The 23565-nt window shown below is 44.6% G+C and overlaps 1 protein-coding gene across 1 annotated transcript in view; it reads left to right on the top strand.

The window, feature by feature from the left end:
* LOC118421544 (kinesin-like protein KIF26B) overlaps positions 1 to 23565 on the top strand; it is an 85124-nt gene that overhangs the window by 43133 nt on the left and 18426 nt on the right. Inside the window, exons 4-5 of the mRNA XM_035828882.1 lie at positions 3430 to 3861; positions 11550 to 11707. Coding sequence (XP_035684775.1) covers positions 3430 to 3861; positions 11550 to 11707 — 590 coding nt within the window. The remainder of the gene's footprint in view (positions 1 to 3429; positions 3862 to 11549; positions 11708 to 23565) is intronic.

Below are 23565 nucleotides of genomic sequence, written 5' to 3'. Positions count from 1 at the left end.
ATTCTGAAAATGATGTTGGGGGATGTGACGTGTCAAACTCAAACACCCTTTTTGCTGATAGAAATGTCATTTAACTCCATCTAATGCAAAAACAAACAAAAAAGGTAAATATCCATTCATCATACATCAGGTACTTACCGTACTTTAACTTACTCATCAATTACAGATATAATACACTCAGTCAGGCACTCACACTCATTCACTTACTCCTCAGCTTTATATAATAGCCAGAAAAACGTAGGAAATCGCGTTTCAGGGTGTCAGGATTTCACAATTTCCCCGGACTTCCCTTGCGACACCTCGCCCCTTCGGCGCTCGGCATGGTAAAAGATCTGTTGGGTGGCTTACACTGAACCCCTGGGAATCTTTGATTAGATATGCCACTTAGCTTTGTCTACCAGCGAAAATTTCCCCTCAAAATGCAGGAAATGGTGTTTCAGAGAGTCAAAATCTTCCCGGCGGAGCATGCCCCCGCCCTTGCCGAGTGTTGCCAGTCTTTCAGAATTTATCGTAAAACGTAGTCAACCGTCCTGAATTTAGCGTAAAACGTTGTTAGGACCCCCCATGCAGACCCTCTTGTGCGCTGGGCTCATCTGTGTGGCGCCTTTTGTACGGACGCGACTTGTCCGCAGATGACCGCATTCCCGCTGACGTGTGGATTGCGGAAGTATGGAAAGCCCGCTGTTGACAGTCAATACCAACGTCGTCTCAAATGGGGAAAACAAGTGCAGGTAGGAACATTAGCGGAGAGGAGTCGAAGGCAACAGGTAGCAGGGACCGTTAACTCTCTTCCTGTGGCAACTTAAAAGGTGTATTTGTGCTGAGACAAAGAGATTGGAGCTGGTGTTCAAAGACTTCAAGGCTGCATAAAAAGAAGTCTAGCCAGAAAAGGGAAACCACCAGTAGGACGTTTTACTTTCTGAAAACTCCGAGGGGAAGTAATTTCTGTACCTGTGGCAGTGGATACTAACACCTGTGTGGGACAGGGTAAGAGTTATTTATTTTGTAAGATGCTTTGACTTGACAGCACCGAATCTTAGTGTTATACAACAGCAAGTAGATTGGCAGAAGTTTGCTGCTGCAAAATATACAATCTTCCCTGACATGCTTATGTTTATGCAGGCAAGGTTGAATGTGGGTGAACTGCTATATATTGTTGGGTAACAACAGTCTTTACTCATGTGTTGTGTTGGTTGTATATTTGGTGTCATACAGTTTAAGTATGGTGCTGTCTGGGTTTACTTGGATACTTCGTACTTTATTTAGGCCATTTGCTATCATACATCATTTGTAGGTGGCTAATCTTTTTGGATTTTGGGACCTTAAAACATGTCAAAATACATGAAATTTAAACAAGTGGTATCTATGAACTGAAATTTCATTTCTATGCATAAACCTTGGTCTAAATGTGTTACATGGCAGGCTTTAAAAACTCTGGAAAACTTCATCACAGAGTGTAACTTTTAACCTGCATATTTGAACAGGTGTGACATATGACAGCCACGTTTGTGTGTAACAGCCTTCATTTTCCCCCAAAGTGGGTCAGCATAATTCTGCGGCCGGCCCATCGCACGGCAGGCGCTCCCTCGAATGGCATCCCCCCTGCCACATACCACAGGCCCACCACCACAACTGCAGTGTACATTGTTGTACTTCTTGGGACTTCTTAATGCGATTTTCGCCAGGTGCTGCTTTGTTCTTGTTGCTCTGGGAATAATGATGAAAGATGCTGAACAAACTGCTTCTCCACAGCAAAGCCCACTTGTCGGCATCCCTCAGTGACAGTCCTGTTACTGTTGCCGTCCGCGGCTTTAGGTTGGTCCGGGGATCGTAAATGAATACCTTGTATGCACGGCGCATTCAGCGCTGGAAACACAGAGTGCATGCTCTGGCCTACACATGGCGACAAGGGGACTCACAAAGCCGGAGGGAAGAGGGTAAACCACACTGAGCACACAGGATGCCAACGTAACTGTTGCAGCAAGCGATGCATGCGGAGGGAGTGGTCGCTTCTCCTCCTGTTTTTGTGTCTCCTGGGGTTGTCAGGGATGAGTCGGGGATTGTTGTGCAGATTTCGTTACCCCCACCCTTTGTCCCTGCCATTAGGCGGCCCCTCCCCGCGGTATCAGCTGATCGTGTTTCCCATTGTCCTGTCATTTGTTGGACAGGAGTTTAGGTTGTGTGGCGACGGAGCAAATGTAACTTGTCTCCCCTGCTGAAAAGGAATGGCAGGCTTCGATGCCCCTATATGTGACATTGGATCGCGGCACCTAATTGGCCTCCAAACACGATACTGACGACACTACGGCACTTCCTTGGTAGCAAATAGTTCATCGATAACTGTCAACAGGTGACTGCATCCCCCGTCTTTCCTCTCCCTTTGATGGAGTTTTGGAAACAGGAAGAGAAATGCCGACAACAGGGCGCTGACGTGCCTTTCTCGGTGGGGGAGCTGTCAAAGTCTGCTCCACTTTTCCAACTTTAAAAAAAAAAAAGATCTCTGTCACCAGGACTTGGAAGCATATTTCGTGTAACCTATTTGGTCCCCATGTTGTTAACACTGCAAACAGATGTATTACACGCTGTAGAAACTCTAGCAGATGCACCTGAATGGGGGATAAGGTAGCCAGCGGCGATGGAAATCAGTGTGGGAAAATCACTGCACAGGTGTGGATTTGTTACTCACATCAAATCATGCGGGTTAGGGAGGGTGTTCGATTCCACTGTAACAGAAGGGGAGTCCATAAACTTATGATAAAGATACTCTGGGGGAGGAGCTTTGCTACACAAGACTTCACAAATCCTTTCTCTGCTGTCCATTATAACCGGCCACATGTCACACTGGTCCGTTCAGATGGAAATGTGAAAGGGGCCATTTATGAAGCAAGCTGTGATGATCCTTGTGTCCTGGTCAGTTCATATTCTAATTGTGGAGCGGACTTTACGGTTGCAAGCTGTGATGTTATTACTGTGCGCGTGCAGGTCACTTATGCCTTACAAAGCTGGTGATAAACTTTCCTTCTTAATGTACTTAGACAAACACCATCTGTAGCAGAAGTTGTCTGTTCTTCTGTCTTTACCTGCACCTGCCAGACGAAGGGAAACATGTACTTAACTTTTCTGTCATGTTACAGAAGTGATGTTTGTGTGTTTATAGTTTGTGAATACTTCCTCTTTGGTAACTTGTACTGTCAAAGTTTTCAAGGTCCTTCATTCATTTTCATAGCATTTATGAATGCTGTACATTAATTGTCTTGACTTGTGTTTAGCCAGTCAAGGCACAAAGCCATATTAAAAGTCATTTATTTAACAATTTTTTTGCTGTTTCTTTTTTCTAAACTGTATAGTGTTGCATCGTAAATCTGCTATATGTGTGTTTGTGTTCACTTCATTCATATTAAGTCTTTTCACCCTCCCGTTTTGCTGCAGGACTCTGACATGTCGGCATCGCTAGCGGAGAAACTGCAGATCCCCGAGGGTCTGCAGAAGGGCTGGAGCAGCGACCACTGCGAGACGTGTGCCACTCACCTGGACCAGCTGAAGCAGGACGCCATCGCCATGGTCCAGTCTCTCGACGAGGCCCAGTCCAACCCCGGCAGCGCCCCCCTTGGGAACCTGTCGTCCATCGTCGGCTCGCGGAACATCGCCGCCCTGCAGCGGGGCGGGCACCTGCCCACGCTGAACCCTTCCTCGCACCACCGCGCGCCCGGCAGACACGCGCAGGGCAAGCCGCAGTACCCGCCACACAGCATGCTCCCCGTCAGGTCGTCGCCCTCGGCGGTGGCGGCACACGCACAGCAGCTACTGGAGGATAACTGGAGCGTCTCCAAGCTGGGCTTCCAGCATCCACACCTCACACAGGTTAGCTTCATCTTTATTATCATCATCCACACCTCGCACAGGTCAGAATTCTATCATTATTATCTCACACAAGTCAGTACTGATTCTAGCATCCACACCTCGCACAGGTTAGCACTCCCAATTCTATCTTTATTATCTTCATTATCATCGCTGTCTGGCAGAAATTTGCTTGTTGGGACGTAAAATAATTTGTCCCCCAAATGACATGAAACTGTTGAAAATGTATCAACAACTTTCTGTGGTACTGCAGTGGAACTTCTGGTATTCAGCATTCATCTCCATCACTTTCTCCCTTTGAAGCAAAGAAAGTTGTCCTGAAATATGCTGGGGCCACTGTATTAGTGTCTCCGCAAAGATGAGCTCAACTTGTAATCAAAATTTGAAAGGCCTCATTATTGGATAATCTGAAAGAATCATAGTTAGATTTTTAGGCAAGTCATTTGACAGTGTTGGTGTGACATATTCACGACAAGCTGCTGCTCTATGCCTGTGAAGCTGGTGTTTTTCACAGAAAGGCAGTTTATACAGTTTATACCAGTGGTCTGGTACAGACACAGACTCGCACAGGTGGGAGCCCAACCTGTCGTTCACACCCTTCAGAAGAAACAAACAGACTTAGCTCCAGAGAAAGGGGGGCCTTGTGACCCTCAGCAGGGTGGGAGGGGGGTTTGTTCGGTGCGATTGTTCCGAGCCGGGAGGGGGGTCCACCAAGCACGCCGACCTGCTCACAACAATGGCGGGGATTTGTTAAGAAAATTGGAGACGCACGTCTCTCCCAGATGGGAGAAGTGTGCCGGGGTCTCGCCGACCAGACGGACAAAAGACGGGCGAGCGGCCTAATTCAGGAGCACCGCCGGAGGGCTGAAGTATGTTATCTGTGACACCATTTGCTTAACCAGATGGGCACATTGTTTTTCCCCGACCTCCAGACCGCAGAGGTCACATCTATGGCTGAGGGAAGTGACAGGGAGTCGTGTAAATAGGACGGGGAACTGGAAAAGGGATAATCTCTTCCATCCTGGTTCACCTTCCTCTCAGGAAGGGTTCACGGTTTTCACTGTGACGACTGTAACGTGAACTTATCATTACTGATAACAAATAATTCACAGCCTTTTTTATGTGCACTTGCCGCGACAGTTAGCATTTAGTTCTTAGAACAAGTTAAATTTTCTCAGACCGTCAAAGTTTGGTACCGAGAAGACAAAGTGAATTACAGTAGTGCCTGGAAGGCGCAATGAGTTTGTGATGCATGAAATGTAACTGGTGTTATTCTGTGGGTACAGTCAAACAAGTAACCATCTCTACATAAGGACCACCTGGACATTGATATACAGTCAAATCTGTACTAATGACCACCTCTACATAAGGACCACCTGGCCATTGATACATAGTCAAACCTGTACAGGTGACCACCTCTACATAAGGACCACCTGGTCATTGATATACAGTCAAACCTGTACAAGTGACCACCTCTACATAAGGACCACCTGGCCATTGATATACAGTCAAACCTGTACAAGTGACCACCTCTACATAAGGACCACCTGGCCATTGATATACATTCAAACCCGTGCAAGTGACCACCTGTACATAAGGACCACCTGGCCATTGATGTACAGTCAAACCTGTACAAGTGACCACCTCTACATAAGGACCACCTGGCCATTGATATACAGTCAAACCTGTACAAGTGACCATCTCTACATAAGGACCACCCGGCCATTGATATACAGTCATTGACCACCTCTACATAAGGACCACCTGGCCATTGATATACAGTCAAACCTGTACTAGAGACCACCTCTACATAAGGACCACCCGACCATCGATATACAATCAAACCTGTACAAGTGACCTCTACATAAGGACCACCTGTCTGAAGTTACCACTTTTTTGTGGTCCCAGGAAACAAGCATCAGTTATGATTAAGAATCATGCCTATAGTGACCACCTGTCCATAAGGACCAGATATTATCTTTCCCCGTAATAGTCTTCTTAGGCAGTTTGGACTGTAGTAAGAGTTGACAATCAAAACCCATCAATCTTACCCACTGACGACTTTTTTTACTTAATTTGCTCATGGAACAGGAAGTGAAAGTCGTTTGCCTTTATTGCCCACGTTACAACAAACGGGACCGTTGACACACGTGTGCCGCTCCGTGTGCCCATCACTTCCCCCTCGATACACTTGTTTGCGACCTCCTGAATTTGACCCAGCCGTGACCTCGTAAAACTTCAGCCAGACTTTTTAGCGACCTTAATAAATCAATCAGCCAGAGACATCCGCGGATTGCAGCTGCTTATCGATAACCAGCGCAAATTAGGCCTCGGCCGTAAATCACGGACATGACTTCTGAATGGGACACATCCGGCCGTAAGACCACGGTCATTGATATAGATGGCGTTTTAATGCCAATCCAGCCCGGCCTACAATAGCAGGAAGACCAGGCAACAAACAGAAGGCTTCCATCTGTTCATCACCCCTGACCCTCCAGTAGTCTCCAAGCAGATGTAAGGACATGGCTCATTCCCGGTATTATACCTCTGTTTTAGCAACATTTAGGTCTATTTCTTAGTGTTGCTCCTTGAAAGAGGCGAACCATTAAAAAGTGTAATACAAGAAAAGAGTGCCACTGTTGCATGCCAAAGCAAGTGTAAAACCGAATCCTCACATCTGTATGGTGATGTAGCGGATACAGTATTTATCTGGCAACCAAAAGGACTTTTTACAAACTGGAAGAAAAGAAAAAGATTGTCTCCAAGGCTGAAAAGGGCAGTTGGATAAGAAAAAAGAGAGTTGGATGGCACATGTCTTCATGTGGTGTTCCCAAATATTGAGACACCAGCATTGGGCAAACTCTCGGGATGGTGTGAAAGAGTAAATCCCTTCCCGTGATGTCTGGTCGCCCCGTCACGTGTGGACATGTGTTTTCGAGCCTTTCTTCAGTGAGTTCGTCCGGCCCTGCCTCACCAAATGGAGGGTCGGTTTCAGGAGAAAAGGCCTCACGCAGCTAGCACAGGAGGTGGGGACATAAATCTGGGAGGCGGTGAAAAAGTCATATTCAGATTTAAAGTGATAAAAGAATTACAGGGGGCATGATGGCAGTCTTTCTTCTTCACCCTTCTGGGATTGGCTGGTGGAGTCAGTTTATCTAGTAGTATGGAAAGTAGAGAGAGGGGGGGTTGAGGAGAAATCCAGGGCTGTGATTGGTTGGAGGAAGTTTGTCCCACTCCAGCGGTGTGTGAGTGTATCATATATCACATTATTAATGCCCTCCCCTCTCGCCTGCTGAGATTCTGCCCAGGAGAGGGCACAGATGAGGGGGAAACCTTCCTGACTTGGGAGTACGAAGCAGAAACACTGTCACAAAAATCGTATATATGTTTTGAAAAAGGGACATGTTTTTTATAAGGGGGCAAATTAAATCCACATATGTTTTGAAAATGGGGCCTTTTTTTTAAAGGGGGCAAATTAAGTCCACATATGTTTTGAAAATGGGGCATGTTTTAAAAAAGGGGGCAAATTAAATCCACATATATGTTTTGAAAATCGGACATGTTTTAAAAAAAGAGGGGCAAATTAAATCCACATATGTTTTGAAAATGGGACATGTTTTTTTTCTTATGGGTCATATCTTTTAAAACAATATGCATCTTAAAAATAACCAAAACGAGAATATGAGACGAAAAAAAAACATACCATTTTCATTTTGTACCGAGTATAAGTTTATCCCCCAATCCAGGAAACCCACCGGTTTGCAAAGTGGTGCTTTCAAAATGGTTTATCGTTTCCGATTTACCCCCCATTTTGATAGTGGTGCTTTCCAGTTACGCCGATTTCAAACTGGTCGATTTCAAACTCCAAACGGAAATGACGTAAGACTACGAAGGACCATTGGGTCAAAACGTGTTTTTGCAAATGAGCTGTGTGCTCACAGCAAAGGGGCTGCGTGCTCGGCGAAGGAGCTGTGTGCTCACAGCGAACGAGCTGTGTGCTCACAGCAAATGAGCTGTGTGTTCGGCGAACAAGTTGTGGGCCCACAGCGAAGGGACTTTGTGATCGGCGAACGAGTTGTGTGCACCAAGCTGAAGTTGGTCGGCGATTGGTCCGACGTAACATAGTATCCCATTCAGACGTCCATTCGAAGAAACTAAAAATTCCTAATTTCCTTTAAAAGCTTAAATGGATATCAAGAACTGCTGGATATTGTCTTTTATCACCCAGAATATGTATATACAAGCATAAATAATAACAGAAAGTATCATATCAACGATTAAGCAGAAATAATAGGCCCAATCGGCGGCAAACTTCACTGATCTAAAACCGGCTGCCATACCTCTTGTAGAGCAATCTGCTATTTATCTAGACGTGGCCCGTGAATTTTTAAGACGAATTTAGATAGCGCATATTCTAACGTTCCCGAAACAAGTATCGAATGTTACGGGCCGGATTTAATTAATGAACTCGAGGGAATTAACTGATAGAAAATACCCGAGCAAAGGGGGGCTAAAATCGGCTGCCATACGGCTAGTGTCTAAACGTTGCCCGTGAACTTTTAAGTGCAATTCAGATAGCTCATACCTGTCGTATTTGATACAAATATCTAATCTTACGGGCCGAATTTAATTAATTTAACTCAGTGCCGATTTCTTATAGACCAAACTGCTTCAACTCTAGTTCATCAATTAAATCTGGTCCGTAAGAATTGATACTTGTATTGAATACGTTGGGGTATACGCTATCTAAATTCGTCTTAAAAGTTCACGGGCCGTAAGAGGCAATTTACTCTACAAGCCGTATGGCAGCCGATTTCAGCACCCCTTTGCTTGGGTATTTCCTATTTCCTATAGCTATTAGTAAATTAGTTAATTTCCCCATAGTTCATTAATCAAATCCGGCCCGTAAGATTTTATACGTTTTGAATACGTTAAGATATGCGCTATCTAAATTCGCTTTTAGATATGCGCTATCTAAAAACCAGTCTGAAGTTGGCGGCCGATTGGGCCCATTATTTTTGCTTAATCGTTGATACAATACTTTCTGTTATTATCTTTATTTGTATATATATACATATATTGGGTGGTAATAGACAATATCCAGAAGTTCTTGATATCCATTTAAGCTTATAAAGGAAATTAGAAATTTTTAGCTTCTTCGAATGGGCGTCTGAATGGGGTGCTAATTGCTATGTTATGTCTAATGACGAATCGGCGCCTGGATCGGCGGCTACCAATCGGCGACCATCTTCAGCCTGGTACACAAAGTCCCTTCGCTGTGAGCACACAGCTCCCTCGCCGAGCATGCAGCCCCTTCGCTGTGAGCACACCGTGAGCTCCTTTGCTAAAACAGGTTGTGTCAAAATGGTCCTTCGTACTACGACCCAATGGTCCTTCGTAGTACTACGTCATTTCCGTTTGGAGTTTGAAATCGACCAGTTTGAAATCGGCGTAACTGGAAAGCACCACTATCAAATTGGGGGGTAAATCGGAAACGATAAACCATTTTGAAAGCACCACTTTGCAAACCGGTGGGTTTCCTGGATTGGGGGATAAACGTATACTCGGTACAAAATGAAAATGGTATGTGTTTTTTTTCGTCTCATATTCTCATTTTGGTTATTTTTAAGATGCATATTGTTTTAAAAGATATGACCCATAAGAAAAAACATGTCCCATTTTCAAAACATATGTGGATTTAATTTGCCCCCTTTTTTTAAAACATGTCCCATTTTCAAAACATATGTGGATTTAATTTGCCCCCTTTAAAAAAAAAGGCCCCATTTTCAAAACATATGTGGATTTAATTTGCCCCCTTATAAAAAAACATGTCCTTTTTTCAAAACATATATACGATTTTTGTGACAGTGTTTCTGCTTCGTATGGGAGGCAGTGACAGAGAGGGGGTGTTGACTTTTGTGTGCTGTGTTGCGGCCAGCTGGAGTTTGTAGTAGGTGTTCTCTGTGGTTTGACCAGGGCAGAGAGAAGCAGAAATGCTGCCAGACAGCCTGCCCTGCCTGTGGATTGAGGCAACTGCTCTTAAGGTTTGCTTTGAACGCTCTTACCACAATCTCTTGCTGTAAGATGAAATGCATATCCATGTTTGTCTTTGTTGGATGGCAAGTTTGTCCTATGATGACTTCAGTCTTTGTTCAATGGACGTTATGCAGCATTTTATTTTCACGGGAGAGGTAACTCTTGAGGCATGTGGTGACTGTAGCTACATTAATCTGGGCAGTCCAAATTTCTGATTTACATGATTGGGCACTTATGAGGAAATCCGCTGATGCCAAGTGGCTTGTACAGTGCGGCCAAGTGTCAAGGGAAGTTTCCTATTGCCACAAGGGTTCGGTGACTTTTTGCAAATCCGTAGGAAATGGGGATTGCTGAGGTCATCTCTGCTTTTCTGGAAAGTTGAAATATGATCCCGTCGGCTTAATGCTCTGCCTGGATGTTGTTTCTGCGTAGCAGTTGCGGCTTGTGCTCTCTTGTTGTTGGTGCCTTTATGTGGCAGAAGTAAAGGAAACAGTTGTTTTTACTGGTGGGCCAAGAAAACACCTAGTATTCTTTGCACTGATACCATTAGAAAGGAAAGCAAGACTGGCTTGAGTGAGAGGAATTAGGAAGTGATCCGACCTGTTCTCGTAATTGACGCTGTCTTTGGCATGTATGTTTTCCTTTCCGCACGGCTTGTCAAGATCAACAAAAAGTGCACTTTCCCCGATTGTGTGGTCTGCGCCACTCCGAGGGGAAAATAGCGGCGTTGCCACGGCGAGGGTCGGCGGCGGGGAATGTTTCGGGAGCTCGGAGGTTGTGCGGAGTGTGGGGCATGCCTGTCAGGGGTGATACCGGGCGCATGCCCCCTGTTTGTGGACCTGTCGCCTCCGTCACAATGGTATGATATATGGCCGCAAGTAGGCCAATAGTCAACATCTTTAACGGTTCTGTCAACAGCCCCGAACGGAGGGACAAAAGCGGGCTCCAGATTTATATATGATATGTATTTCAGCTGGTATTGACTAGGTGTGGAGACACTATAAATAGCAGGGTAGAGGGGTTGCTTGCCGGCAGTGCGACGTTACAGTGCCAGTTATATCGATTTGCCAGACAAGTGTTGTATTGTGCCTGCGGGTTGACCTTGTGGTACTCCACATGTGGGGGTAATTGAGGGTCCGGGAGCTCAGTGGATCTGTCCAGGCAGGCTCTGAGGGGAAGCCTGGCCCCAGGCAGGGCTCCTGCTGCCAGCTCAGTCTGCAGGCATAAAGGCTCACCTTCACCACTCCCACCATGCAGGGGCAGGGCCAGACTTACCATGTTTCAACACTGCCGGTAGGGTGCTGAGACTGGAACTGAGGCTGTAACATAGGAACCAGGGGGGTTGGGGGCTGTGTGTGGGCTCATTTCCTCACTCACAAAGGTCGGCTCTGTTGTACCAGAGACCATACCGGCTTCCCCTCGAGCTTTGCTGCCAAGTTTAATGCCGAGACGAAACTGAAAAGTTGTCACGAAGAGTCAGACCTCCTGAGTTGCGGGAGTGGGTCGGGGAAAAGAACAGGGTAAACAGAGAAGCCGAAAGGTCGACAGGTGGTGCTACTGTATCAAAAAGATGTTGGCGTTTGATTATTGCTCATTGTGAAATGACATTAGTGGAAGGTCTTTATTGATCGAGCTACTCTCTTTTGTTTGGACAGACCCAGGCCAGCATGGGGAGCAGCCGTAGCAGCGTGTCGGACATCCCCACGCGGTCCGTGGCGGAGCGGTCGGTGGCGAGCGCTCGGATCTACCCTACGCCGTCCTCCACGGCGGGATCCACTGGCGGGACGTCTGCGGCGGCATCGTTTTTCGCCAGGTAAGTCTGACCCAACCTGGGCACTCATTTTCTCTGAAGTCTGTAAAAAAGATAGGTGTAATTTAAACTGCCTTTCCCAGGGCTATAACATTGGAGCCTACTAGGGATTCCAACCCATAACCTTTAGATTCCAAGTCAGCACCCCTAATGTCAAGACCACCCTGCCATATAGCGCTGTGCAGTGTGTATCCCCTCGGCTCATCATGTGTGTTTAGGTCCCTTACTAACATGTGGGCCAGTGCCCATTCCCCACGACAGCGAAACTATTTGACAATTTTGTTACAAGTGATTGCCAGAGTGGTGGCAGGGCCTGACACCATTCTTTACGCACACAGGCGGACAGGCCAGTGGTAGCATTACAGTGGCAGATGTGTTGTACTGGCCAACATAGCAAGGCGTCACTACATTAGCATGTTATAGCTTTGTATCAAACTGTATATGTCAAAGAAAGTATTGTTCGTTAAGCTAAGTTTACCACATACATACTAATAACTTTTCAAGTGTATTTTGCCAGCTAGCAATACACCTAATGCCTAATGTTCCTATAATCCTTGTAATTAATGGCCTTTGTATTTTGTAAGATTTACTGTACAAAATTTTACACAAGAAGTAGTGAGGAAACCTTATTTTGGACCTTTCTGTAGTAGCAGTGCATGAATACCACAGAACTCTACATATAAGCATGTCGTTAGCTGCGTTGTTAATCAAGAAAAAGGCATCAATCAGTTAATGACTAATGGTTCTTTAGTTTCACGGAATGTCTTGTCGTTGTGGCACGTTTATAAGCTTTTGGTTGGTGGAGGTTGGGGAATGAGGAAAGCAGTTGTTCAAATAGCCGAGTGGCAGATACTGAGTGCCCTTTCGGTGGGTCTCCATGTGTGTTTGTGTGGAAGAACTTTGTAGACTCTGCAAGCGTTCGCCTTATCGGGAGGCCCCGCTATCTGAGTCAAGGGTCACCATCTTACATGGAAACCACTTGTTGGGAAGGGGGATACACGTAACCTTTGTACTCGGAAAGTCTATTAGCATATTGTCGATTAATCACCCGTTAACGACCGCCGAAAAGAGCCTCGTCAGCTGACAGAGATGCATTTACAAGGCTTACAGATTGCTTTTCTCAGTGGCCCAGAAAATATAGGGACTAGTTTTTATTTTACTGCAAAAATTTTGCCAAGCAAGTTGATTTTGAAGACAATTGTCAAGTAGCACCTGTATACAGCTAGCCATTTGTGACTGGTTTTTGTGGTTATTTTATTACCATTTGATTATCCCAAACGTAAAGAATCTTGTCTATACAGTGGCTAGCTGTGCACTATGAGCCTGACCATCTTATTGAAGGCCGTAGGGTGATCACTGTGGTTAGGTTTGACTGTAGTCATGTTACAATGTTGCGAAAACCTGCCGAACCACATCAAAAAATGTCAGCCTTTCTTTCCTGACACATTATCCAAAGCTGCCCCGCCTTCCCTCTCAAGGACTGATCCCCCCCAATCTTCGGCGATGTCCCCAGCTTTACGCCTCTTTAGCCCCGACGTCATACCTCCTTTTTATAGCCATTCTGTCTTCACACCTCCGCAGGATTTGTCCGGACACGACTCAGAAAGCTATGTCTGGCATTTCTAGCAGAATAGACTGTCTACTACAAGTGGACATAGAATAAGTGTTGCTAAGAGAGTAAGCGGGACAAAGATTTTCTAAGACAGACACTCTGCAATGTCTAGTGCTGTAATTGCTATTTCAATGTGGAAGGCTTAATCATTATCTCTTTACTTAGCTGTCATGACAGAACTTTTCACAGATGTTTAATCTTTGCAAATCTTTACATGTCTCGAAATGACAGAAAGAGATCTTCTGTCTTTGAAAGGTTGAGTAGACATATCTAAAATGTTTATAAGATAATATCTGTAAGATGCCTGCAAACGCTATTGCATCATTCCCAGCAAAGTTTGTGCTTAGGGCTAGCTTTCTGCGGTGAGGGACAGGGTACAGTGGTAATCCCCAGAGCAGGTTGTTGAACAGTTTGGGGACACCATTCATAATTCTGTCAACCGAACAATATGTCAGGTAAACTGCCGGAGGAGATGCAGGGTTTCTTGTCATTAATCAGTCTGTGGGATTAATTGATTTGATCGTGTTCAGTCCTGGGTTGCACATGATCAACTTTTCATTTGCATCCCACTTGTTCCTACTAACATTGACACACCAGTAATATATGTTTTGGCGGGAGTTTAATGGCATAGCTTGGTAATTGCGATATCGCTGAGTCATGCATACTTTCAATGTTTCATCACGAAGCAGTTAAACCCTCTGACAAGTGACATGGAAACTAATTGACTACAGGGAAAGAAGGCCGACGTCAGAGAGTCTGTACTCGGTTGTAAAGATTTTTTTTAAAGGTTAAAACCATTGCGTCATTCAACGGCCTTCCCTACACCACAAGTGTGTCAATCATTGGCCCGTGTCAATGAAGCCATCGGACACACTATCATATCAGTGTCCTGCATCTGAGTGGAGCTTCGCACAGGCACAAAGGCTGTGTCAAGACCTACACATGCAGGGTGGTAATTGTTTGGCAGGACAATGGGTAATGGGACTGGTGCATGCTGATCTCGCTGACCTCCTGTCAGTTGGGGCTGTTCGACAAGCAGACTGGATAATTGTCGAGCAAAGTACTACTAGTAATGTAGATGCCGGTTAGATTTGAAAATCTGGAACGTTGATTTGATATGCCATGACTTTTGCTTCGTTTCTAACGATCATTGGTATTTCCCTGGGCTTTTCCAAACCAAAGTTTGTAAAAAAAAAATGGCATATTGTACTCTTATTTTTATCCACAGCTTGACATATCACTTTTGCTGTGTTTCCAACAATATGCAGTGCTTTCTCTGGGCCTTTCAAAATCATTTTGTTGGTTCCCATATTTAACTAAAAAATTTGCTGAACTGGAACTGTAAAGATCAACATGCAAAGGGAAAGTCTGCATACCAGGAAACCGTGTTTCTGGGAGTTAGTCATTTTCAACTTGTTCTCTCCCCATCTGCTTTTTCCATGTTGTATTATAGTCAGAAATATCTGACGATCAAACTCAAATGTAATAGTATACTTCTGCCCTCCAAATAGATCTCTTTTGCATATCAATTCACAGGTAGGATATGAAACCTGCTCTCCAACAAGATCTCTCCAGTGTCACTGACAAAAGACAATGGATGTCGTCTGACCGTTTCAAAAATCATATCCAGTTGCTTGCGTAACTGCTTTTTGGCGTTCTAGAATACTCAGTATAGAATATAGCATAGAATAAAGGACATAGATTAGGCCACACCAATTTAATTACTTGGTTCACGGATTTTTCCATAAAAAACATGGAGCGAAATAAAAATAAAAATTGTAAAATGGTTGGGGTAAAGGTAACGGCTAATCCAAAACATAAAGAAAAAAACGTTTTCAGCTTGAAAAAAGTACAAAAACACTATTATTGTACAGTAACAGCACCTGTACCCACACTTTAAGGAGCTTATAATATAAAGGCCAATTTGCTACACCAGAAAGTTGGTGAATGGTTTCAATAATGGTGAAAATTTGGTAATTTGTGGTAATTTTTATTTTTATTTTTTATTTTCAAAAAAATAGGAGCGAGCGAATCCGTGAACCAAGAAAGTAAATTGGTGTGGCCTTAAGTATGACCTCATCCTTTCTTCCCAAGCTGGAAGTAGAGATTTATTTCCCAGGTGTGTCGTAATGATGGCGGTTCTAAAGTCCTGACACACTTGTTTTGTAGTTTTACCGAGGAAGATGATAGTCGGGAGATGTAAGAATGTATTATTATCTGGTCCGCTGGGCACTGGACAGCAGGGCTCGAAATACTTTTTTTGGAATACTTGCACTGGTGCAGGCACATTTGAAAATTACCTGCACCAGACGAATTTTACCTGCACCACTCTGAATTTAGGAAGTATGGATCATACTAAAATTATTGAGGAACTATTGCTATTTTTTTTCTTTTATACTTTATAGGTGGTATAAACAGTCAATGGAGCTAAGAACAATCCACATGCACCTACATCATAGGACATTTATGTATAAAACCCAGTACATGGACCAGTGCAGGTTAGGTGCAGGTAGACACCAGAAACACCCGCACAGCTCCATTTTTACCTTCACTACCCTGCATATGCAGGTGGTATTTCGAGCCCTGAGACACGCAGTTTTTACGGCCTGACTGGGAGCTACGGAGTTGGGCATGTCGCAGTCTCGGTGATGAGATAATAACTGGCCTGGGGGGGAGGGGGGTGGTAAAGGGGTGACAAAAGTTTACAGGCGACTAATTGGGGTAGGAGAGGTCAGGGAAAACGTTGGTGTACATGCAGGGCTCCAGACTAACTTTTTGACCTAGGAGCTTGGCGCTCCTATAGCCTCCTAACTCTTAAAACTTAGGAGCGCCAGCAAAAAGTTAGGAGCACAAGCTAACGTCTTAAGCCATACAAAGTATTACTCCTATAAATCAATGTTTTCAACCTGGAATTAAGTATTTGCATAGATTATAACAGAAAAAGCATTGATCCTGTACAAAATGCTTGTTTGAAACCTTTATTCATGAATGCTCAAATCAGCCGGCGTGTTGCTTGATTTTTCTAATCGTGGATTAGTTCTGCAGCCATTACTACATACATTGTATAAACCCACGTTTAGGTTCAGGTCCAGATAAGAATCCGGAGTTTACTTTTAGGTTCATGTCCAGACCTAATGAGTCCGGACCTTAATCCATGGCATTGAATATTAGGGGTGTTACACAGTAAGGCAGTAACCAAACAAGAAAATACATGAGATCATTTTCAAGTAATATAACACTGATTTCTTACAATATAATATTTCATGAGTTAATACATACAATCAGGGAAAGTAAATTTACCTTACTGCCAAAGGTTAAACTTGACTGCTGTTACATATACAACAACAACAAACTAAAGAAGTCTACAAGAAAATCTGCAAACCAACAGAGGAGAAAGTGTAGCCAGGACTGTCAGGTACATCTTGTATTTCTTTTGTGTATCTACTTTGTTAAGAATATAGCTGAAAATAGATGCACTAAAAAATTAGAGGTTTACTTGTAGCCTGTAACATCAGTGTTAACTTATATAGAAAAATCTGTGTACAAACAGTTCATTATTTCAGTTGAAAAAAATATAGCAAAAAAAGATGTGTTCGAAGGGCAAATTAAGCGAACTTTTTCCAACAAACAACATCCATTTATCAGTCTTTTGAAAATAAAGACTACAACAAAAGTAATATCTCAAGGAACCGTGAAAAAATCGCGACCTCCGTTCAACATTTTCTACGAATTCAGTGCCGACACCGAACCGCCCCCCTCCCCAGTTTGTCATCGTCACATTAGCTGTTGTTTTTCTTGCATTCCACCGACAAAAAAGCACAAAAAAACTCCAAAACAATCCTATACATGTACTTATCACCAAGGACTTTAGGCATTCGATGAGTTTTCGTCAAAGTTACACGCTTTCGAAGCTTTCCTGCGTGATTTTTCCCGCGAAAACAGCGGGGATATCAGATATTCCACCAATAATGGCGGCCGGGCGAGCTACGTCACGCCGAAATGGCCAATGGGGTGCGACTCTCGCGATTCGCGAGATGTGAGTTACTGCGAGACTTGCGCGAGATTTGAATTAGAATCAAAATGGCGGCTCGGTGAAAGGCGGAATCGGCAAATTTTGAACTTTGAGCGAAGTTTTCGGGGGAAAATATATAAAGGGCGTACCAAAGGCGTACATCCAAAAAACAGGGCGTACATTTTGTGCTTTTTTTAGCAAAGGCCGTACATTGTACGCCCGTACGGATGGCTAGCTAAAAGCCTGCCTGAACCGAAACGTTTTTGCAAGTCCAGAACCGGTCCGGCGTACCGGCAAGCTTTATGTTTTGCTCATTTTTTATTGGCGCGCCGTGCGACCATCATTTCAAAAATAGGCGCATTATTAAAATTACGGTCGCGATGCGACCAAATCTAGTCGCAGTCACGAGCCCTGACATGTGATGTCAAACTGGGGAAAAAAATTGGATAGTCTGTGTAAGCTATTTCGTATCAGGTTATTTTGACTTCTAGAAATTTTTTATTTATTTATTCATAAAATACACCTGTCTAGCATCAGTCTGCTTCTTGTTATCGAAAAAAACGAAGTTGATCTAAAAGGAAAAAAAGAGAACTGGTATATTGTCCTCTTTGACTTTATTGGATGAACTGTAAGCCAGACGTTTCTGCCAGCTCATCAATACAATACCACACAACTGACATGACAGATAGGCTACAAAAATTATCACCCTAAAATTACATTAGATACATGTGTACATTACAAAACTGCAAAAATAAGAAAAAATACAAGTCCATTCATTAACTTTCCTATCAAGTGTTGCGTTCCTCAAGTCTGCTGTAACAAAGTTCTGACTTGTCAGTCACGTCCCTTACAGTGATGTAATCATTGCATTGCACTACTGCACAGGTTATCTCGCCAATGTCCTTTCCCCCAGATTGTTGAACTTATGCTTTGTTCATGTTGGCACTGTTCCAACCACCTGTACAACCCAGTAGTAAGTGTACAGTTGACCATGAAATTGGTAGATCATACTGTTCATAGATGTCCTTGCTGTCAAATGGTTTGTGTCTAAATTCCAGGGCATTTCACTATCTAATAGTATCTATGAGCATCCTTTTTTTGTCATTGTTGAACTGGCATGTTGATCAAGTTGGCAAAGTTCTCAACACCTGTACTGTACCAGCCCAACACTGGCAAGTATATAGAGTAGTTCTTTTTTTCGATGTCAGATATTTTTAGGTATCTGTGGATGTCCTTCTTCTCTTATTGTTGAACTTGAGTGTTATTCGCAGTGGCAAATTTCCAACCACCTGTACCGAACCACCCCAGCACCAGTAAGTGTGGACAGTGGAGTAACTTTTGGTGTCATGTCCTCGCTGTCAGATGTGAGAATTCCTGGGTCTCCACTGTTTTTATCCTCGCTGTCAGATGTGAGAATTCCTGGTTCTCCACTGTTTTTATCCTCGCTGTCAGATGTGAGAATTCCTGGGTCTCCACTGTTGTTGTCAGATGTGAGAATTCCTGGGTCTCCACTGTTGTAGTCAGATGTGAGAATTTCTGGGTCTCCACTGTTTTTATCCTCGCAGTCAGATGTGAGAATTCCTGGGTCTCCACTGTTGTTGTCAGATGTGAGAATTCCTGGGCAGGGCTCGAAATACCACATGCATATGCAAGTTTGTGCATGTAAAATTGGTGTGGTGCAAGTAAGTTTGGACCAAACTTGCACCAGTGCAAGTTACTTTTGTCCTCTAATACCTGACATTAGAAAAAACTTACAAACACCAAGAATATTATCTGTCATTGAAAGGTAAAAGAATATGACACTTGATAAAAAAGCCTAAGTTTGTCCATGGAGGTTAGACATCCAGGTAAACAATATTTCAAGACAATTCCATCTCTACAATGCTTAAGATCCCTTTGGTGTTGTCTTACCTTGATTTGCATTTAAGTCACATTTGCATACAAGTTAGTGACTTTGATATGTTCAACTGGTTTTTCCAGTTATATGTACATGTTGTACTTGTAATGAGTTGTTCTACCACTTCATTCCAGCGATTAGTGATGGATGTCAATCGCGAGGCATGCAGAAGAAATCTATGGATCTTATCGAGTTGTAGACATTGGATTGATCTTTAATTAAGCCTAAATTCACCTTTTTTGAAACTGTACAATTTAAAACTAAAAAAAATATGCTATGGAAAAACAAATACTTAAAAGTATCCAAACATGTAGTCTTTATGTATCCCCATTTACTCACATCCATTTGCAAATGTTCAGAATAGGAGATAAAGAGTTAACAGTTCACTATTTTGGGTTGTGCAAGTAAGTTTCTTTTGGTGCAAGTTACCTTTTGCTCAACTTGCACTGGTGCAAGTTAACTGAAAAGTGTATTTCGAGCCCTGCTGGGTCTCCACTGTTGTTGTCAGATGTGAGAATTCCTGGGTCTCCACTGTTGTTGTCAGATGTGAGATTTCCTGGGTCTCCACTGTTGTTGTCAGATGTGAGAATTCCTGGGTCTCCACTGTTGTTGTCAGATGTGAGAATTTCTGGGTCTCCACTGTTGTTGTCAGATGTGAGAATTCCTGGGTCTCCACTGTTGTTGTCAGATGTGAGAATTCCTGGGTCTCCACTGTTGTTGTCAGATGTGAGAATTCCTGGGTCTCCACTGTTGTTGTCAGATGTGAGAATTCCTGGGTCTCCACTGTTGTTGTCAGCCGGGCACTTGCACTCCTGGTGTTGTTTTGCTTGTCTGGGAGATTAACGTGTCACAGGGGGCTGGCCCGTCTCCGGGGTTACCGGAACGGTTTTCCCGCGGCGCGGTGCAGTTTGCGTGTGTGGACACGGCGCTGCCGGCCTCCCGGTAAAAACGATGTCATGCCGGGCCACGTTCCCTCCCCTCGCGCCTCGGACATCAAAGCGACACCATGCAGGGAGATCAAGATAAAGTGGAGAATAAACACTGGTGTATTTGTCCTCAGAGGCTCTGTAAATATAAATATGGGCATTTATATATTTCAGTGTCCATTTCATCATGTAATTTTACATTGAAGTGGCTGGCCGCTGCCCCCTGCGGTGTTTGTGCGACATTAATTACCAAGTTTGTGTTGTTTGCTAATTAATATATTAACATCTTGTAGTAGCAGGAGTAGCTGGGCAGGGGTTTGGAGTGCCGAAGCCCGTCTTGTGTGATCGGGACAGCAAATATTTTGCAAGCTCTTGAGGCCTCCTATATTTGTGGCAAAGAGCCCAGTCTTGCGGTGTTGGGGCGGCTTGGCTTGTTTTTCACATTTGTTGAGAAACTTCTAAATGGGGTTGTTTTCTGTGTAGGGTCCAAATTGGGCTGTTTTGTTGTCTCTCCTGTTCTTGGCATGGGGTCTGATTCCTATCGAAGGAACCGCCTGTCATAGTCACTAGCGAGGCGGGTACCCGGCAGCACTCAGGTAGCTGATAGGTAGGGGGACACCTGTCGGACCTAGCGAGGCTCCTGACAGACAGCATGGTACTTCTGACAGGAGGGATCCCACAGCGCTGTCACCATGCACCGACTTGAGGAACATCTTCCCGGAGTGGCCAGGTAGGTGTGTGCCTTCTGAAGTGCCACTCCTCGAAAGGGAGCGTAGTTAAACACTTGAGAAAACATCTCATGGCACGAAGATCCTCTAAGGAGTCATTGCAATTACGATATGGAGTCAATGCAATTATGATCAGCTGCCCTAGTGTTCTCTGGTAAAGCGAATTTTACATTGACAGGCATGACAGCATTGGTTACATAGATCTGCCAGTAAGTTGAGTAACATAGATTTTTAGGGAGGCTCTTTCTAGAAATTTGGAACTGTTACAGTGTTAGTGAAACTTGCCCAACAAAGCAACTTTTGATGAATGAGTCAAAGTTACCCGACTTTGATATTGACAAGGTGGTGCTTGGTGCACTACCTTTGCTTGCTTATAGGGAGACTTCTAAATATTATACAGTGGAATAGAAGGGCAGGAAGAAGAAAATGTCTCTGCTTTCAGGGTTGTGGTAAAAGATAGCAGCTTGTCTCTCTCTCTGCCACATGTTGCAGAGGGGGAGGGCACCTGTTCAAATACTGTAATGTGGGGCATGTTGATGGGTAAAGACATCCTCCGTTTGAAGTCAGCGCATCGCAACATGTTTGTAAAATACGTACAGAACTTAACGGGTGTGGAAAGCTGCAGCACACTTCAGTGCCATATGCGTTGTTTTAGCTCGGCCGGCAAACTGCCTTCCAGAGTAAATATTGTCCGTTATGCAACAAGTCGGTATGCTGTGGTCTTGGCAAGGTCTTCTATTCCTATGCTTTCTTAAGGAGTGAAAAGTGTGGTGGTTTTTGGTGAGGGTTTGGAAGGTTAGGCCAGGAGATGCCAAACCTGTTGGTTACCTTGCTATTAACTGTCGCTGTGGGTACAGTCACAGGTGCCAACAGAACAAGTTTCCCTGAGTTTGCACAACTGCCCCTTTAACTACTGCTCTATGAGGTCATCTCTATTCCAAGCCTATCAACCGAAAGCCCCCCCTTTCTTGGCGTCTCCGTCGCTTGTTCGGCCAGACACCTGGCTGACTGAGGGCTGAAAGCGTATTTTTAGCGGCGGCGACGGCCCGGCCGTATTGTACTTTTGACCTCTCCTGTTGCCTACCTGGCCTGTGCCTATTGTAGTGTTTTATGGGAGCTGTAAATATGAGTCTACACACACAGCACCCATTTATCTTGGGGCAGCAGCCATTGTTTGGCCTCCGATGTGTTGACACAGCCGAAGACTAATTGGCCTGGGCTGGATCAAAGTTTCCATTTTGTGGTGTGGCCTTTGTCTTCTTTATGACACAGTTATTATACTGCCCAACATTTTCAGGTGACCCGGGGTCATCCAGGGGTGACCAAAAGGTGAGTGGGCGACGTTACCTGTTCCAAGGGGCCTGTGCCGACCAGGAGGACAGTAAAGGAGTCCGAAACGTCAGAAAAAACTTGTCACGGCAGTCGTGTCACAGTAGGAAGTATTGACGTGTGGTTCCTTGAAAGTTACGTCAAGGTTTTGTAGGATTTCTGCTCGTTAATGCCACTGGCCCAAGAGGAATGCTATAAATCTGCCTCGTTAAACTCCCGGTGGAAACTTTTCGCAAGAGTGTTGCGTGTGCTGTGGAATGGATTGGAAGTTACGAGAGCGGCGAGTTTTTGGAAGACCGCAAATCGTGTTACGTGCAAGCCTCCCCGGCCCTGGTCGTTTGTGGGCAGATTACTGCGTAGGCACCGGCTTGAAGAATCCATAAATCAGCCTAAACCATCCTCTTGACCAGTCGGAATGCCGGTCATCAAGCCAATTAGAGCCATACAGTTTTACGGTGGGGGAGGGTGATGCATAATTGTGTCCACACCTTGAAGGGGAAAGGCTTCAAAAAGAGCCGCGGCGGAAGAGACAACAGTGGTGCGAGTGAAGCCGCCGCCGGTGTTATGATTGCACGTGTGGTGTAAAGAAGAGTGCCGAGTTTATACCACAGCTTCTGTCAACGAAGGCTGCGTGTTTGGGTAGAGTGGAGAACCACGTTGTGTCACACCTGTCGAGGGAGCATGTTCAAGCAGTCTCCCTGGTCCAGGTGAGTCAGCGATTGGAAGGAATTCCCTCAAAGTTTCTAGCAGTCTGCCTTTCGATATTCTTCCTTTCGATATCTGCTTTTTACTAAGGCTATTGAAAGAGTTCTAACAGGTATTGGTTGTATCCCGTCGGTGTAGTAGTGGTTCGCCCCGATTAACACTTGGTTTGATACATACATACAGAAGACATCATACAGGTGAGTAGATTTTGTACGTGCCGACTGGAACGTACCATGTGCGCGCGGGTACACCGCTCGCTTCAACGCTGTAGACACATTTAATTTTGCCTACAAGTCCCACTTGACACCTGAATGTGTAGGGAAATTCCTGTCCTTGTGTGGACTTGACGTTCGCCTCTATGGGCCTTTCACAACAGGCAAACATTGTGCATCATCTCCTTGTGACTAACATTCACGTGGAGTCGGCCCCAGAATGCCGGGCATTCCTCCGCAATTGCGTCCTTCCGCCGGCCCCGGTCTCCCATTGTGTGTTGAATGACTTGTGGTTTACTTCCCCACTGTACTGGAGGTATTTACAACCATTGCTGCAGGGGGAGTGCATAGAGATGTGTACATAACCAATGAAAAGGTGGAAGGATCCATTGAGAGTGCAGCAGCTTGACGGTCGTGCCTGTAATTCCCAGCCGAGCACA

The sequence above is a fragment of the Branchiostoma floridae genome, chromosome 1 (assembly GCF_000003815.2).
Source record: "Branchiostoma floridae strain S238N-H82 chromosome 1, Bfl_VNyyK, whole genome shotgun sequence".
Lineage (NCBI taxonomy): Eukaryota > Metazoa > Chordata > Leptocardii > Amphioxiformes > Branchiostomatidae > Branchiostoma > Branchiostoma floridae.
Note: the sequence above shows the minus strand (reverse complement) of the source record. Positions and strands in the feature narration are given on the sequence as shown.